At 39.5% G+C, this 16,507-nt stretch overlaps 1 protein-coding gene across 8 annotated transcripts in view; it reads right to left on the reverse strand.

Annotated features, from left to right (window-relative positions):
* Window positions 1–16,507, reverse strand: part of ASH1L (ASH1 like histone lysine methyltransferase) — a 215,451-nt gene that overhangs the window by 18,522 nt on the left and 180,422 nt on the right. For all 8 annotated transcript variants that reach the window (XM_060090689.1, XM_060090685.1, XM_060090686.1 and 5 more), the window contains 3 exons: window positions 2,835–2,943; window positions 2,242–2,406; window positions 1,985–2,079 (listed from right to left, as the gene is read on the reverse strand). In XM_060090689.1, coding sequence (XP_059946672.1) covers window positions 1,985–2,079; window positions 2,242–2,406; window positions 2,835–2,943 — 369 coding nt within the window. The remainder of the gene's footprint in view (window positions 1–1,984; window positions 2,080–2,241; window positions 2,407–2,834; window positions 2,944–16,507) is intronic.

Raw genomic sequence — 16,507 nt, forward strand, 5'->3', positions numbered from 1 at the left:
CAACAATTTTGGCAACTGAAGCGGGCTGACTTGAAGGCAGAGCTTTACGGAAGATTTTTACAAATTCTAAAGAAAGTTGCCAAGATGAAGTATAGGCTTAGGATCAGCTATAACCAGGAGAACTGGAGTGGCAGATAAAAGCATAGATATTTAAGATGGATATGCACTGGGCAAACCATGTTAGGTACAGTGCCACCACATGGATCTCTAAAGCTAAATGAATTATATGTAACTTGATTAACCCTACATAATTTTGATGATTCCATAATTTGATTTTCACATATAAACAGATGTGACCTTGAATAAGTCTCAAACTATGTGCCTCAGTAAATGGAGATTAGACTAATTTTATAGTTCCTGACTTTGGCTGCACATTGAGATCACTTGGGGAGCTTTATAAACTACTGATACCTGGGTTCCACCTCTGAAAATTCTGATGTGAGTGTTTTGGAGTGTGGCCTGGGTATCAGGAGGTTTTTTTTTTTTTGGCGGTACACGGGCCTCTCACTGTTGTGGCCTCTCCCGTTGTGGAGCAAGGCTCCAGACGCACAGGCTCAGCGGCCATGGCTCACGGGCCCAGCCGCTCCACGGCATGTGGGATCTTCCCAGACCGGGGCACAAACCCGTGTCCCCTGCATCGGCAGGCAGGCTCTCATCCACTGCGCCACCAGGGAAGCCCCATCAGGAGTTTTAAAAAGCTCCCTAAGCCACTATGGAGCCGAAGTAGAGAACCACTGGACTTCTCTGTTTTACTGAAGTTTAAAATTTCTATGATTCAAAGTGAAACAGAATGAAAGGGGCTAAAATTTAGGAAAGTTATAAATAAGGATGAATTTTCTAAGATATTGGAGTGTGTAGTTAGGGAAGATGTAGGAAATGTCCCAAGACAATTTGAAAAATAGGACATACATATTTACTTCTCTTCTGACACGGACAAATATTATCTCAATATAGGGAAAAGCAAAGATGACCATTAAAGATCCTTTTTTTTATTGCTCTGTTAATTTATCAACAAAACAGGGATTCTTAACCTTTTCTGTGGCATTCATTCCTTTGGCAGTTTGGTGAAGCCCACGTAACCCTCCTCTGAACAATGTTAATTAAAAGTGTTTAAAATTTTAAGTAACTTTAGGGACTTCCCTGGTGGTGAAGTGGTTAAGAATCCTCCTGCCAATGCAGGGGACACGGGTTTGAGCCCTGGTCTGGGAAGATCCCACGTGCTGTGGAGCAACTAAGCCTGTGTGCCACAACTACTGAGCCTGTGCTCTAGAGCCTGGGAGCCACAACTACTGAGCCTGTGTGCCACAACTACTGAAGCCCGTGCGCCTAGAGCCCATGCACTGCAACAAAGAGTAGCTCCCACTCGCTGCAACCAGAGAAAGCCTGCTTTCAGCAACAAAGACCCAATGCAGCCAAAAATAAATAAATAAATAAATAAATAAATAAATAAATAAATAAATATATAAATGAATGTTAAGTAACTTTTAGTACACAGGATTAAAAGGAAACTGAATGAACTGATATACAGTTTTCAGAATATTAAACAAAAACCCTGAAATTTTGATATAGAGATGAACCTTAATTTTTAACACATGACAAGATCTAGTGCTGGGTTTAACAACCATAGTAATTTTAAGATGGAAGTGAATGTAAATGATATTTTGAGATATCTGTAATACCTATAACATGATATGAAAGTGTAAATATTGGTGACAATCTCATGGAAACTGCAACTACTATACACACACACACACATATACACGTTTTTCTTTTGCTTACAGTCACATTTGAAGGAAATGCTAAATTTCAGTTAGAAATTAGGGAAAAAATACTTTCTCCCCCCACCCAAGTTCACCCCTGAATCCTTGCTTAAAGCCTTCCTGCACAAAAGAAATGTCTCAACTATACAGATGTTTAATAATTTTTAAATTGTCAAGCAAGTCACATAATTTAAAGAGTTTAGGTAAGCAAATCTCCTTTTTACCTCTCCCGATTGGACATTGGCTTCATTTGTAATTGGGGGGTCAATCTTGTTGGAGTGTTGATGTTTTCACTGGGTTCCTCAGAGAGGTGGCCTCTCTAAAAAACAGATGGACCAGATTGCAGGAAAAACAAGATAAATCATAAATCACCTCAAAGAATATTAAAACAACTCTAAAGATGCCACCCTTTGGTATTTCCCTTATTTCAATAATTGCCTCTAAGCAGCTATTTGGGGAAAACCATGAGATTATTATTCACCCTTTTCTTCAGCTTGTGCTTAGACTTCCTCTTCTCTTTTGACCGTCCAGACTTTTTATGTGTGGTCACTGGCTGGCTACTTTTGTTGCTGGTGAGTCCATTCATACGTTGACTCTTGCCTCCAATGATTCCTCGACATTTCTCAAAGCCGCACTTACACAGTTGCTTTGAAGGGAAAGAGAATAATGCTTTTAGCCTGCAGTCTCATTTAAGAGTTCAAATAGAATGCCTGAGCATCTGGACACCCAACAATAAGTTTGAGTCAAGAAATTTTCATATAGAGGAACATAACTGATTGAGAATAAAATAAATGGGTTTCTACTGTAGTAGAAAGGAAAGATTAAATTTTGGGAAAACTTCACCAGAAACATTAAGAACTGACTGGAGACAAAAGATGATTGAGCAGTCTCTTCTACACAGTTCTGAAAGAATAACTGTGACCTATGTATCCTAGATAAGTGGAATAAAGAGTGAAAAACTGTCTTCTCCAATGTACTTCTTAGTGGCTACAATCAGTAACGTTCACTGAAGGCCCATGTTATACAGAGTACTGTGACAAAGGTCATACACTCTTTTGAATTTATCATTCTTACCTGTTTTTCAACATTGAAGGAATGAAAGTTGTAATCATAAGTGAGTTCAGTACCAGCTGGCATATCTTTAAGAGCATATAGTCCAATCCGGTATACTCCATTAACAGACCTATAGAGAAAGGAATGAGTTAAAGGCAGAGATTCATAATACCATGCCCAAAACCCAGAAAAATTGGTATACTGATTACAAATTTGCCTTTGTTTCTGTATCCAATTACTCAAGTCTCCTGGCCAATCACTCCACCTTTAATCTCTCTTTTCTTCTATCTAGCCCATACAATACTGACAGACTAACCGTCCTAAATCAGTTTTCTGGAAAACATGTTTTATGTTGTCAAAGGTCTTAACTTCTCCTGCTTGGTATTCAAATTCCTTCTAACACATGGCTTTAGTCTACTTACTAAACAAATTAAAATTATTTTCTATGGGCTACCTATAAAAATCTTCTAGTTCCTACTGATCTCCATCTTTCTAACCTATACATGAGGGTCTCTTTTGTTCTACTTTACCTATGTTATTAATGAGCATTCATGTACTGTTTGTTCTAGATGCTTTATATAATAACATATAATTACAGCTAACATTTATTGAGTGCTTGTTTTTTTAATATTCTTTTCCATTATAGTTTATTACAGGATATTGAATATAGTCTCCTGTGCTATACAGTAGGACCTTGTTGTTTATCTATTTTATATATAGTAGTTTTTATCTGCTAATCCCCAAATCCTAATTTATCCCTCCCCCACCCCCTTTCCCCTTTGGAAACCACAAGTTTTTCTATGTTTGTGAGTCTGTTTCTATTTTGTAAATAAGTTCATTTGTACATTTTAGATTCCACATATAAGTGATATCATATGGTATTTGTCTTTCTCTTTCTGACTTACTTCACTTAGTATGATAATCTCTAGGACCATCCATGTTGCTGTAAATGGCATTATTTCATTCTTTTTTATGTCTGAGTAGTGTATATATATACTCCACATATTCTTTATCCATTCATTTCTTGATGGACACTTAGGTGGCTTCCATGTCTTGGCTACTATAAATAATGCTATATACTATATATAATTAAGGTGCATGCATCTTTGAATTAGTGTTTTTTCCAGATATATGCCCAGGAGTGGGATTGCCGGATCACATCTAGTTTTTTAAGGAACCTCCATACCATTTTCCACAGTGGCTGCATCAATTTACATTCCTACCAACAGTGTAAGAGGGTTCCCCTTTCGCCACACCCTGTCCAGCATTTGTTATTGGTAGACTTTTTAATGATGGCCATTCTGACTGGTGTGAGGTGATACCTTGTTGTAGTTTTGATTTGCATTTCTCTAATAATTAGCAATATTGAACATCTTTTCATATGCCTATTGGCCATCTGTATGTCTTCTTTGGAGAAATGTCTATTTAGGTCTTCTGCCCATTTTTTGATTGGGTTGTTTTTTTGTTACTGAGTTGTATGAGCTGTGTGTATATTTTGGAAACAAAGCCCTTGTTGGCTGCATCGTTTGCAAATATTTTCTCCCAATCTGTAGTTTATCTTTTCATTTTGTTTATGGTTTCCTTTGCTGTGCAAAAACTTATAAGTCTGATTAGGTCCCATTTGTTTATTTTTGCTTTTACTTCTATTGCCTTGAGAGACTGACCTAAGAAAACATTGCTACAATTTATGTCAGAGAATGTTTTGCCCACATTCTCTTTGAGGAGTTTTATGGTGTCATGTCTTATATTTGTCTTTCAGAGTGCTTGTTATATTAGTTATATATTATTTATATTAGTTATAAATTACTTAGTCCTCCTAACAACTATATTTAAAAAGGTAGTATTATAACCCCCATTTTCTAAATGAAGAAGCTGATGAACAGTGAATGTAAGAAATTTGCCCAAAGTCACACAGCTAACAACTGGGGGAATCAAGTTTCAAATTAAGGCAGGCTGGCTTCAAAGTCTTAACCACTGTGTCCCAATCATAACAGGTTATCTCCTTAATTCTCAGAACAACCTTATGAGATAGGTATTATAATCCCTATTTATACATGAGGTATTTGTATATTACAGAGTTTGTTCACAGTCATATAGCAATTAAGTTGCATTAAAAATCAGGGGATTAAGGACTTCCCTAGTGGCGCAGTGGTTGAGAATCTGCCTGCCAATTCGGGGACACGGGTTCAAGCCCTGGTCCAGGAAGACCTCACATGCTGCGGAGCAACTAAGCCTGTGTGCCACAACTACTGAGCCTCTGCTCTAGAGCCTGTGAGCCACAACTACTGAAGCCTACACACCTAGAGCCCGTGCTCCACCACAAGAGAAGCCACTGCAATGAGAAGCCTGCACACCTTAACGAAGAGTAGCCCCCACTCGCCGCAACTAGAGAAAGCCTGTGCGCAACAAAGACCCAACACAGCCAAAAAAAAAAAAAAAGAAAAAGAAATATATATACCCCTATGTTCATAGCAGCACTATTAACAATGGCCAAGACATGGAAACAACCTAAATGTCCACTGACAATGTCCACTGACAGATGAATGGATAAAGAAGATGTGGTACATATATGCAATGGAATACTACTCAGCCATAAAAAAGAATGAAATAATGCCATTTGCAGCAACGTGGATGCAACTAGAGATTATCATACTAAGTGAAGTAAGTCAGAAAGATAAAGACAAATACCATATATCACTTATATGTGGAATCTAAAATATGACACAAATGAACCTATCTAAGAAACAGAGTCAGGGACACAGAGAATAGACTGATGGTTGCCAAGGGGTAAGGGAGTTGATTGAAGAGGGTTGGACTGGGAGTTTGGGATTAGGAGATGCAAACTGGTATATATAGAATGGATAAACAATGAGGTCCTACTGTACAGCACAGGGAACTATATTCAATACCCTGTCATAAACCATAACAAAAGAATATGAAAAATAATGTGTATGTATGTATAACTGAGTCACTTTGCTGTACAGCAGTGTATAGGTAATTCAACTATCCTTCAATAAAAAATCAATAAAAAATATTCTCCCATTTTTCCATCTAGAAAGGTGATTGTTTCAATGGTGATATTCAGGTCTAAGATTCATCTTAGATTAATTTGTGTGTGTGGACTGATGTAGGAGCGTACTGACTCAGCACCACTTATTAAAAAATCATCCTTTTCCTCATTTAAAAAAAAATTTATTTATTTGGCTGTGTCAGGTCTTAGTTGCAGCAGGTGGGATCTTCGTTGTGGCATGTGGGAACTTTCAATGCAGCACGCGGGCTTCTCTCTAGTTGTGGCACATGGGCTCCAGAGTGTGTGGGCTCAATAGTTGTGGCGCACTGGCTCAGTAATTGCAGCATGTGGGTTCTCTAGTTGTGGTGCACAGGCTCCCGAGTGCACGGGCTCAGCAGCTGTGGTACGTGGGCTTAGGTGCCCTTGCAGCATGCGGGATCTTAGTTCCCTGACCAGGGATCGAACCCATGTCCCCTGCATTGGAAGGTGGGTTCTTAACCACTGAACCACCAGGGAAGTCCCCATCCTTTCCTCATTGATTCATAGTGAAACCTTAGTCATAAAATCAGGTGACAGTACATTTATGGGTCTTTGCCCAGACTCTGTATTCTATTCCATTTGTCTATTAATCTAGCTCAAGCAAGTATGTACTGTTTTAATTAGTGTATCTTTACAGTAAGTCTTGAAATTGGTAGTTTAAGTCCTTAAATTTTTTCTTCAGGATTATCTTACCTTTTTTAGGTCTTTTGCAATTAGATATATGTTTCAGAATCAGCCAATTTCCATAAAAATTGGATTTTGATTGGATTCGAATTTATAGATCAAGTTGGTAAGATCTGACATCTCAAAAATATTGAGATTTCTAACCCATAAATATGGCATATTTCTCCATTAATTGTCCTTTTTCCCAATAATGTTTGGTGGTTTTCAGTATAGAGGTCTACAAACTTTCATTAAATCTATTCCTAGGTGACTAATGTTTCATGAAGTGAAACAGAAGTGGTGATAGTGGACATCCTTATAGAAAGTTGTTCATATTATTCTATTTTTCTTTAACTATGTTAAAACACATGTAACAAAGTTTATAATCTTAACCATTAAAAAATGTACAGTTTAGTGGTATTAAGAACATCCACATTGTACTTCCCCGGTGGGCCAGTGGTCAAGATTCTGCGCTTCCATTGCAGGGGGTGTGTGTTTAATCCCTGGTCGGGAAACTAAGATCCCACATGCCACGTGTAGTATGGCCAAAAAAAAAAAAGAGAACATCCACATTGTTGTGTAGTTATCTCCACCATACAATCCCGTAACTCTTTTCATCTTGTAAAACTGAAACTCTATACCTATTAAACAATAAGTCCCAACCCCTCTTTCCTTCAGCCCCGTACAACCACCATTCTACTGTCTCTATGATTTTGACTACTCGTAAGTATCTCATGTAAGTGGAATCATACAGTAGTATATTTCATTTTGTGACTGGATTATTTCACTTAGCATAATGTCCTCAAGGTTCATCCATGTTGTAGCACACTGCAAAACTTCCTTTTAAAGGCTGAATAATAATTCCATTGTATGTAAAAACCACATTTTCCTTATCGCTTCATCTATTATGGACACCTGGGTTGCCTCCATATTTTAGCTAGTATGAATAATGTTAATAAAATATGGGGGTGCAGAGACTACCCTGGTAGTCCAGTGGGTAAGACTCTGCACTCCCAATGCAGGGGGTGCAGGTTCAATCACTGGTCAGGGAACTAGATCCCACATGCATGCTGCAACTAAGATCCCACATGCTGCAACTAAATATGCCACAACGAAGATCCCACATGCTGCAACTAAGACCCGGTGCAGCCTAAATAATTAAATAAATATTTCTTTTTAAAAAAGGAGTTCCCTGGTGGTCCAGTGGTTGAGAATCTGCCTTCCAATGCAGGGGATGCAGGTTTGATCCCTGGTCAGCAGCCTAAATAAACAACAAACAAACAAACAAACAAATAAATATATATATATATATATATTTTAAAAAGGAATTCCCTGGTGGTCCAGTGGTTGAGAATCTGCTTTCCAATGCAGGGGACGCAGGTATGATCCCTGGTCAGGGAACTAAGATCCCCACATGTCACAGGGCAACTAAGCCCATGCACCACAACTGAAGAGCCTGCGTGCTGCAACTACAGAGCCACACACTCTGGAGCCCACGTGCCGCAACTAGAGAGACGCTTGTGCGCCACAATGAAGAGCCTGCGTGCCGCAACAAAAGATCCCATGTGCTGCAACTAAGACCGACCCAGCCAAAAATAAATACAAATTAAAATATGGGGGTGCAAATATCTCTCTGAGAACCTGCATTCAATTCTTTTGGGTATATACTCAGAAGCTGAATTGCTGGATCATAGGGTAATTTTATTTTTAATTTTTTGAGGAACCTCCTTACCCTTTTCCACTGTGGCTATACCATTTTTAGATTCCCAAGAGAGCAAAAGGGTTCCTCTTTCTCCACATCTTCGTCAACACTTATTGTTTTCTGTTATTTTCACGGTAGCCATTCTGAGGGTGTGAAGTGGTATCTCATAGTTTTGATTTGCATTTCCTTAATGATTAGTGATGTTGAGCATCTTTTTATTTGCTTATTGGCCATTTGTACAATCTTTGGAGAAATGTATATTCAAGTCCTTTGTCCATTCTGAATTGGGCTGTCCTTTTGTTGTTGAGTTTCAGGAGTTCTCTATATATTCTGGACATTAATACCTTATAAGATATATGACTTGCAAATATTTTCTCCCATTCTGTGGGTTGCCTTTTTACTCTGGGAATAGTGTCTTCTTTTTATAAAAAATAGATTTATTGGGCCTCCCTGGTGGCGCAAGTGGTTGAGAGTCCGCCTGCCGATGCAGGGGATACGGGTTCGTGCCCCGGTCTGGGAGGATCCCATATGCCGCGGAGCGGCTGGGCCCGTGAGCCATGGCCGCTGAGCCTGCACGTCCGGAGCCTGCGCGTCCGGAGCCTGTGCTCCGCAACGGGGGAGGCCGCAACAGTGAGAGGCCCGCATACCGCAAAAAAAAAAAAAAAAAAAAAAAAGATTTATTTATTTATTTATGGCTGTGTTGGGTCTTCGTTGTTGCGTGCGGGCTTTTCTCTAGTTGGGGTGAGCGGGGGCTACTCTTCATTGCGGTGCGTGGGCTTCTCACTGCGGTGGCTTCTCTTGTTGCAGAGCATGGGCTCTAGGCACACGGGCTCAGTAGTTGTGGCTTGTGGGCTCTAGAGCTCAGGCTCAGTAGTTGTGGTGCACGGGCTTAGCTGCTCCACGGCATGTGGGATCTTCTTGGACCAGGGCTTGAAACTGTGTCTCCTGCACTGGCAGGTGGATTCTTAACCACTGCGCCACAAGGGAAGCCTGGAATAGTGTCTTTTGATTTAAAATTTTTTATGAAGTCCAATTTGTCTATTTTTTCTTTGGTTACCTGTGCCTTTGGTGTCATATCCAAGAAATTACTGCCAAGTCCACTGCTGTGAAACTTTTGTTCTATGTTTTCTTCTTCAACTTTTATTGGTTTAGGTCTTACATTTAGGTCCTTGACTGATTTGAATTAATTTTTGTATACGGTGTTTGGTAAGGGACCAACTTCATACTTTTGCATGTGGATATTCAGTTTTCCTAGCACCATTTGCTGAAAAGACTATATCCCTTTTCCATTGAATGGTGTTGGCACACTTGTAAAAACAATCATTTGACCAAATATGTGAAGGTTTATTTCAAGGTTCTCTACTCTGTTTCATGGGTCTATGTGTCTGTCTTATGCCTATACCATACTGCTTTGATTACTATAACTTTGTAGTAAGATTTGAAATAAAAAAGTGTGAGTCCTCCAGTTTTGTTCTTTTTTAGGATTGTTTTGGTTATTTGGGGGGGGGTCCCTTGAGATTCTATATGAATTTTAAGATGGGTTTTCTACTTCTGAAAAAAAAAAAGAAGTCTTTGGGATTCTGATAGGGATTGCATTGAACCTGTAGATCACTTTGGGCAGTACTGACATTTTAGCAATATTAAATCTTCTAATCTATGAACATGGGATGTGTTACCATTCATTTATATCTTTAATTTCTTTTAGCAATGTTTTATAGCTTTCATTGTACAATTCTTTCAACTCATTAAGTTAATTCCTAAGTACTTCATTCTTTTTCATGATACTGCAAATGGAACTGGTTTTGTAATTTCCTTTTCAGATTGCCCACTGTATACAGAAACGCAACTGCAAGAGACCGTACAATATACAAATAGAGAAAATTTTATTCTTCTTTTCCAATTTGGATGCCTTTTATATCTCTTTGTCTAATTTTTCTGGCTAGAACTTCCAATATTATTTTGAATAGAAGTGAGGAAAGTGGGCATCCTTGTCTTCTCCCTGATCATAGAGGAAAAGCTTTCAGTCTTTCACCATTGAGTATTATGTTTGCTGTGGGTTTTCATATGTGGCTTTTATTATGTTCAGGAAGCCCTTCTATTCCTGAGTACCTTAAAAAATTTATTTATTTCATTTATATTTATTTTTGGCTGTGTTGGGTCTTTGTTGCTGTGCATTGGCTTTCTCTAGTTGCAGTGAATGGGGGGTTACTCTTCGTTGCGGCATGTGGGCTTCTCAATGTGGTGGCTTCTCTTGTTGTGGAGCACGAGCTCTAGGCACGCGGGCATCAGTTGTTGTGGCGCATGGGCTCTAGAGCACAGACTCAGTAGTCGTGGCACACAGTTTCTCTGTGGCATGTGCAATTTTCCTGGACCAGGGCTCGATCCTGTGTCCCCTGAACTGGCAGGTGGATTCTTAAGCACTGTGCCACCAGGGAAGCCCTTGTTGAGTACATTTATCATAAAAGGGTGTTGAATTTTGTCAAATGCTTTTTCTACATCAATTGAGATGACCATGTGATTTCTTTTCCTCTTCATTTTATTGATGTAGTGTATCACACTGATCAATTTTCACATGCTGAACCATCTTTGCCTTCCAGGATTAAATCCCACCTGGTTATTGTGCATAATCCTTTTAATATGCTGTTGAATTCTGTTTGCTAGTATTTTGTTGAGGACTTTTGCATCAATGTTCATAAGAGGTATTGGTATCTAGTTTTCTTGTAGGGTCTTCACCAAGCTTTGGTATCAGGGTTATGCTGGCTTCATACAGTGAGTAAGGAGGTGTTTCCTTCTCTTCAATTTTTTGGAAAAGTTTGAGATGGGTTGGTATTAATTTGGTAGAATTTACCAGTAAAACCATCAAGTCAAGGGCTTTTCTTTGTTGGGAGATTTCTGATTACTGATTCAATATCCTTACTAGTTATAGGTCTATTCAGATTTTTTATTTCTTCATGATTTAGTCTTAGTAGGTTTTGTGTTTCTAGAAATTTGTCCATTTCAACAAGATTATCCAATTTTTTGGTGTACATCTGTTCATAGTACTCTCTTATAATCTTTTTCATTTCTGCAGAATTGGTAGTAATGTCCCCACTTTCATCTCATTTTTTTAAAAAAACATTTATTTATCTATTTGGCTGCTCTGTGTCCTAGTTGCAGCATGTGGGATCTTTCAGTTGCAGCATGTGGGATCCAGTTCCCTGACCAGGGATAGAACCCAGGCCCTCTGCACTGGGAGCACGGAGTCTTACCCACTGCACCACCAGGGAAGTCCCTCATTTCATTTCTGAGTTTAGTAATTTGGGTGCTTTTTTCTTTGTCCATCTAGCTTTTTTTTAAAAAAAATTTATTTTCTTTCTTGTTTCTTTTATTTTTTTGGTTGAGTTGGGTCTTAGTTGCAACACACATGGTCTTCGCTGTGGCACATTGGAGCTTAGTTCCCCAACCCACATCTCCTGCGTTGTAAGGTGGATTCTCTTCTTTTTAAATTAATTTTTGGCTGCGTTGGGTCTTTGTTGCTGTGCGTGGGCTTTCTCTAGTTGCGGCGAATGGGGGCTACTCTTCATTGCAGTGCACGGGCTTCAGTAGTTGTGGCTTGCGCGCTCGCGAGCACAGGCTCAGTAGTTGTGGTGCATGGGCTTAGCTGCTCCATGGCATGTGGGATCTTCCCAGCCCAGGGCTCAAACCCGTGTCCCCTGCATTGACAGGCAGATTCTTAACCACTGCACCACCAGGGAAGTCCCAACGTTTGTTGACTATGCTAATCTTTTTGAAGAACCAACTTTTGGTTTCACTGATTTTCTCTATTGTTTTTCTATTCTCCATTTCATTTATCTCTGCTCTATATTATTTCCTTCCTTTTGTTAACTTTAGGTGTAGTTTGTTCTTTTTCTAGGTCATTAAGTTGTAAAGTTAGGTTGCTGATTTGAGCTCTTTCTTGATTTTTTTTTTTTTTTTTGTGGTACGCGGGCCTCTCACTGTTGTGGCCTCTCCCGTTGCAGAGCACAGGCTCTGGATGCACAGGCTCAGCGGCCATGGCTCACGGGCCCAGCCGCTCCACGGCATGTGGGATCTTCCCGGACCGGGGCACGAACCCATGTCCCCTGCATCGGCAGGCGGACTCTCAACCACTGCGCCACCAGGGAAGCCCTCTTTCTTGATTTTTAATGTAAGCATTTATAGCTATAAATTTCCTTATTAGCTACTGCTGCATTCTATAAGTTTTGGTATGTTGTGTTATCATTTTCATTCATATCTAAGTATTTTCTAATTTCCTTTGTGATTTCTTTTCTAACTGGTGTGTGAATTTCCAGTTTCATAAAATTTCCAGTTTCCTTTATGTTACTGATGTCCAACTTCATCCATTGTGGACAGAAAAGATACTTTCTATGATATCTGGCTTTTAAAATCTATTGAGACTTGGGTTTCCCTGGTGGCGCAGTGGTTGAGAGTCCTCCAGCCGATGCAGGGGACACGGGTTTGTGCCCCGGTCCCGGAGGATCCCACATGCCGCGGAGCGGCTGGGCCCGTGGGCTATGGCTGCTGAGCCTGCGCGTCCAGAGCCTGTGCTCCACAGTGGGAGAGGGCACAACAGTGAGAGGTCTGCGTACCGCCAAAAAAAAAAAAAAAAAAAAAAGAAAAAAAATCTACTGATACTTAATTTGTGCCTAACATATAGTCTACCCTGGAAAATGTCCCATGTGCACTTGAGAAGAATGTAAATGCTGTTGTTGTTGGGTGTAGTAGTTTGTAATATCTTTTAGATCTAGTTGGTTTATTGTGCTAAGTCCTCTGTTCCTTACTTATCATCTTTCTGTTTGTTGTATTCATTACTGAGTGGGGTATTGAAGTCTCCAATTATTATTTCAGAATTGTTTATTTCTCCCTTCAGTTCTGTCAGTTTTTGCTACATATATTTTGAGCTTCTGTCATTATGTGTGTAAATGCTTACAGTTTTTGTATCTTCTTGCCGGAGCTTTCTAAAAAACACATGTCCTTCTTTGTCTCTTGTAACCTTTTTGGGTTTAAAGTCTATTTTAGCCATTCCTGCTCTTTTGGTTACTATTTACATGGAATATCTTTTCCCATACTTTCACTTTCAACCTGTTTGTGTCTTTGGATGTCAGTTGAGTCTATTATACACAGTATATAGTTGGATCATGTGGTTTTTTTTGTTTTTTTGCGGTATGCAGGCCTCTCACTGCTGTGACCTCTCCCATTGCGGAGCACAGGCTCCGGATGCGCAGGCTCAGTGGCCATGGCTCACGGGCCCAGTTGCTCCGCGGCATGCGGGATCCTCCCGGACCGGGGCACGAACCCGTGTCCCCTTCACTGGCAGGCAGACTCTCAACCACTGCGCCACCAAGGAAGCCCAAATCATGTGTTTTTAATCTATTCTGCCAATCTTTTTTAAAAATTGAGGTACAGTTGACATATAATGTTATATTAGTTTCAGGTATAACATAATGATTCATTATACGTATATATTGCAAAATGATCACCACAATGAGTCTAGTTAACATCCATCATCGCACATGGTATCAAATTATTTTCTCGTGATGAGCTCTTTAAGATTCACTCTCTTGGGCTTCCCTGGTGGCGCAGTGGTTAAGAATCCACCTGCCAATGCAGGGGACACGGGTTCGAGCCCTGGTCCGGGAAGATCCCACATGCCGTGGAGCAACAAAGCCCGTGTGCCACAACTACTGAGCCTGTGCTCTAGAGCCCGTGGGCCACAACTACTGAAGCCCACATGCCTAGAGCCCGTGCTCCACAACAAGAGAAGCCACCGGAATGAGAAGCCCATGCACCTCAACGAAGAGTGGCCCCTGCTCACCGCAACCAGAGAAAAGACCGTGCGCAGCAACGAAGACCCAATGCAGCCGAAAATAAAATAAAATAAAAATAAATAAAATAAATTTATATATATATAAAAAATTCACTCTTTAGCAAGCTTCAACTATACAATGTATTATTATTAACTATAGCCACCATGCTGCACATTACAACCTCTTGTCTTATTTTATTTGGACCACCTTCACCCATTTTTCCAAGCCTCCAAACCCCTAACTCTGGCAACCACCAATTTGTATCTAACAGTTGTTGTTTTTTTTAAGATTCTGCACATGAGTGAGGTCATGTGGTACTAGTCTTCCTGTATGATCTCTCATTTAGCATAATGCCCTCAAGGCCCATTCATGTTGTTGCAAATGGCAGTATTTCCTTCATTTTTATGGTTGAATAATATTCCATTGTAGATATACACATTTGCTTTATCCATTCATCCACTGATGGATACTTAGGTTGTTTCCACGTCTTAGCTACTGTAAATAATCATGCAATGAACATGGGAGTACAGATATCTTTTTGAGTTAGTGTTTTCACTTCCTTCAGATAAATACCCAGAAATGGAATTGCTGGACTGTATGGCAGTTCTGTTTTTAAATTTCCGAGGAACCTCCAGTTTTTGATAGTGGCCGCACGAATTTACATTCCCACCAACAGTGCACAAGGGTTCCCTTTTTTTCACTTCCTAACACTTCCTACTTCTTGTCTGTTTGATAATAGCCATTCTAATGGGTGTGAGGTGATAGTGGTTTTGACCTGCATTTTCCTGATGATTAGTGACATTAAGCACCTTTTTATGTACCTGTTAGCCACCTGTATGTCTTCTTTAAAAAGATATATATTCAGGGAGTTTCCTGATGGCCCAGTGGCTAAGACTCCACATTCCCAATGCAGGGGGCCCAGGTTCGATTCCTGGTCAGGGAACTAGATCCCACATGCTGCAAGTAAGAGTTTGCCTGCAACTAAAGATCCTGCCTGCTGCAACTAAGACCTGGTGTAGCCAAATAAATAAATAAATATTGAATAAAAAAAGACATATATTCAGATTCTCTGCCTATATTTAATTGGAATTTTTTTGCAACTGACTTGTATGATTTCCTTATATACTTTGAAGATTAACCCCTTATCAGTTTTGCAAATATTTTCTCCCATTCTGTAGGTTGTCTTTTCATTTTGTTTATGGTTTTCACTGCTGTATAGGAACATTTTAGTTTGACTAGTCTCACTTGTTCATTTCTGCTTTTAGTGCCTTCCTCCTGGTGTTAAAACCAAAAAAATATCATTGCCAAGACTGATGTCAAGGAGCTTACCCTCTGTTTTCTTCTAGGAGTTTTATGGTTTTATGTCTTACATTCAAGTCTTTAAGTTGATTTCTGTGTATGTTGAAAGATAGTGGTCCAGCTTCGTTATTTGCATGTGGCTATCCAGTTTATCCACAACCTTTATTGAAGAGACTGCCCTTTCCCCATTGTATATTCTTGGCTCCTCGATAATAAATTGGCCATACATGCATGGGTTTATTTCTGGGCTCTCTATTCTGTTCCATTCATCTATGAATCTGTTTTTCTGCCAATATCATACTGTTTAGATTACTACAGCTTTGTAATATAGTTTGAAATCAGGAAGTGTGATGCCTTCAACTTTGTTCTTCTTTCTCAAGACTGCTTTGACTATTTGAGGCCTTTTGTGGTTCCACAAAAATTTTAGGATTATGTGTTCTATTTCTGTGAAAAATGCCATTGGAATTTAATTTTTATTGCACTGAAATGGTAGGATGCTTTGGGTAGTATGGATATTTAAACAATATTAACTCTTCAAATCCATGAGCACAGAATATCTTTTCATTTATTTGTGACTTCTGTAAGTTCTCTCATCAGTATCTTACAGTTGTCAGTGTACAGGGCTTTCACCTCCTTGGTTAAATTTATTCTTAGGTATTTTATTCTTTTTGATGCTATTGCATACAGGATTTAAAAAAATTTTTGATAGTTATTAGCGTATGGAAATGCAACTTATTTTTTAAAAAATATGCATTTTATTTTATTAACTATTCATTTATTTTAATTTTATTTATTTAATTTGGCTGCGCTGGGTCTTAGTTGCAGCATGCGGGATCTTTAGTTGTGGCATGTGGGATCTTTAGTCGGCAGCATATGGGGTCTTTAGTTGCGGCATGCAGGATTGTTAGTCACAGCATGTGAACTCAGTTGTGGCATGTGGGGTCTAGTTCCCCAACCAGGGACTGAACCCAGGCCCCCTGCATTGGGAACATGGAGTCTTAGCCACTGGACCACCAGGGGAGTCCCTGCAACTAATTTTTATATTTGATTTTGTCTCCTGCAACTTTACTGAATTCATTTATAAGTTTTATAAGTTTTTTGGTGGAGTCTTTAGAGTTTTCTATATATAATATTATGTCATCTGCAAATAGAGACA

This window comes from Mesoplodon densirostris, chromosome 2 (assembly GCF_025265405.1).
Source record: "Mesoplodon densirostris isolate mMesDen1 chromosome 2, mMesDen1 primary haplotype, whole genome shotgun sequence".
Classification (NCBI taxonomy): domain Eukaryota; kingdom Metazoa; phylum Chordata; class Mammalia; order Artiodactyla; family Ziphiidae; genus Mesoplodon; species Mesoplodon densirostris.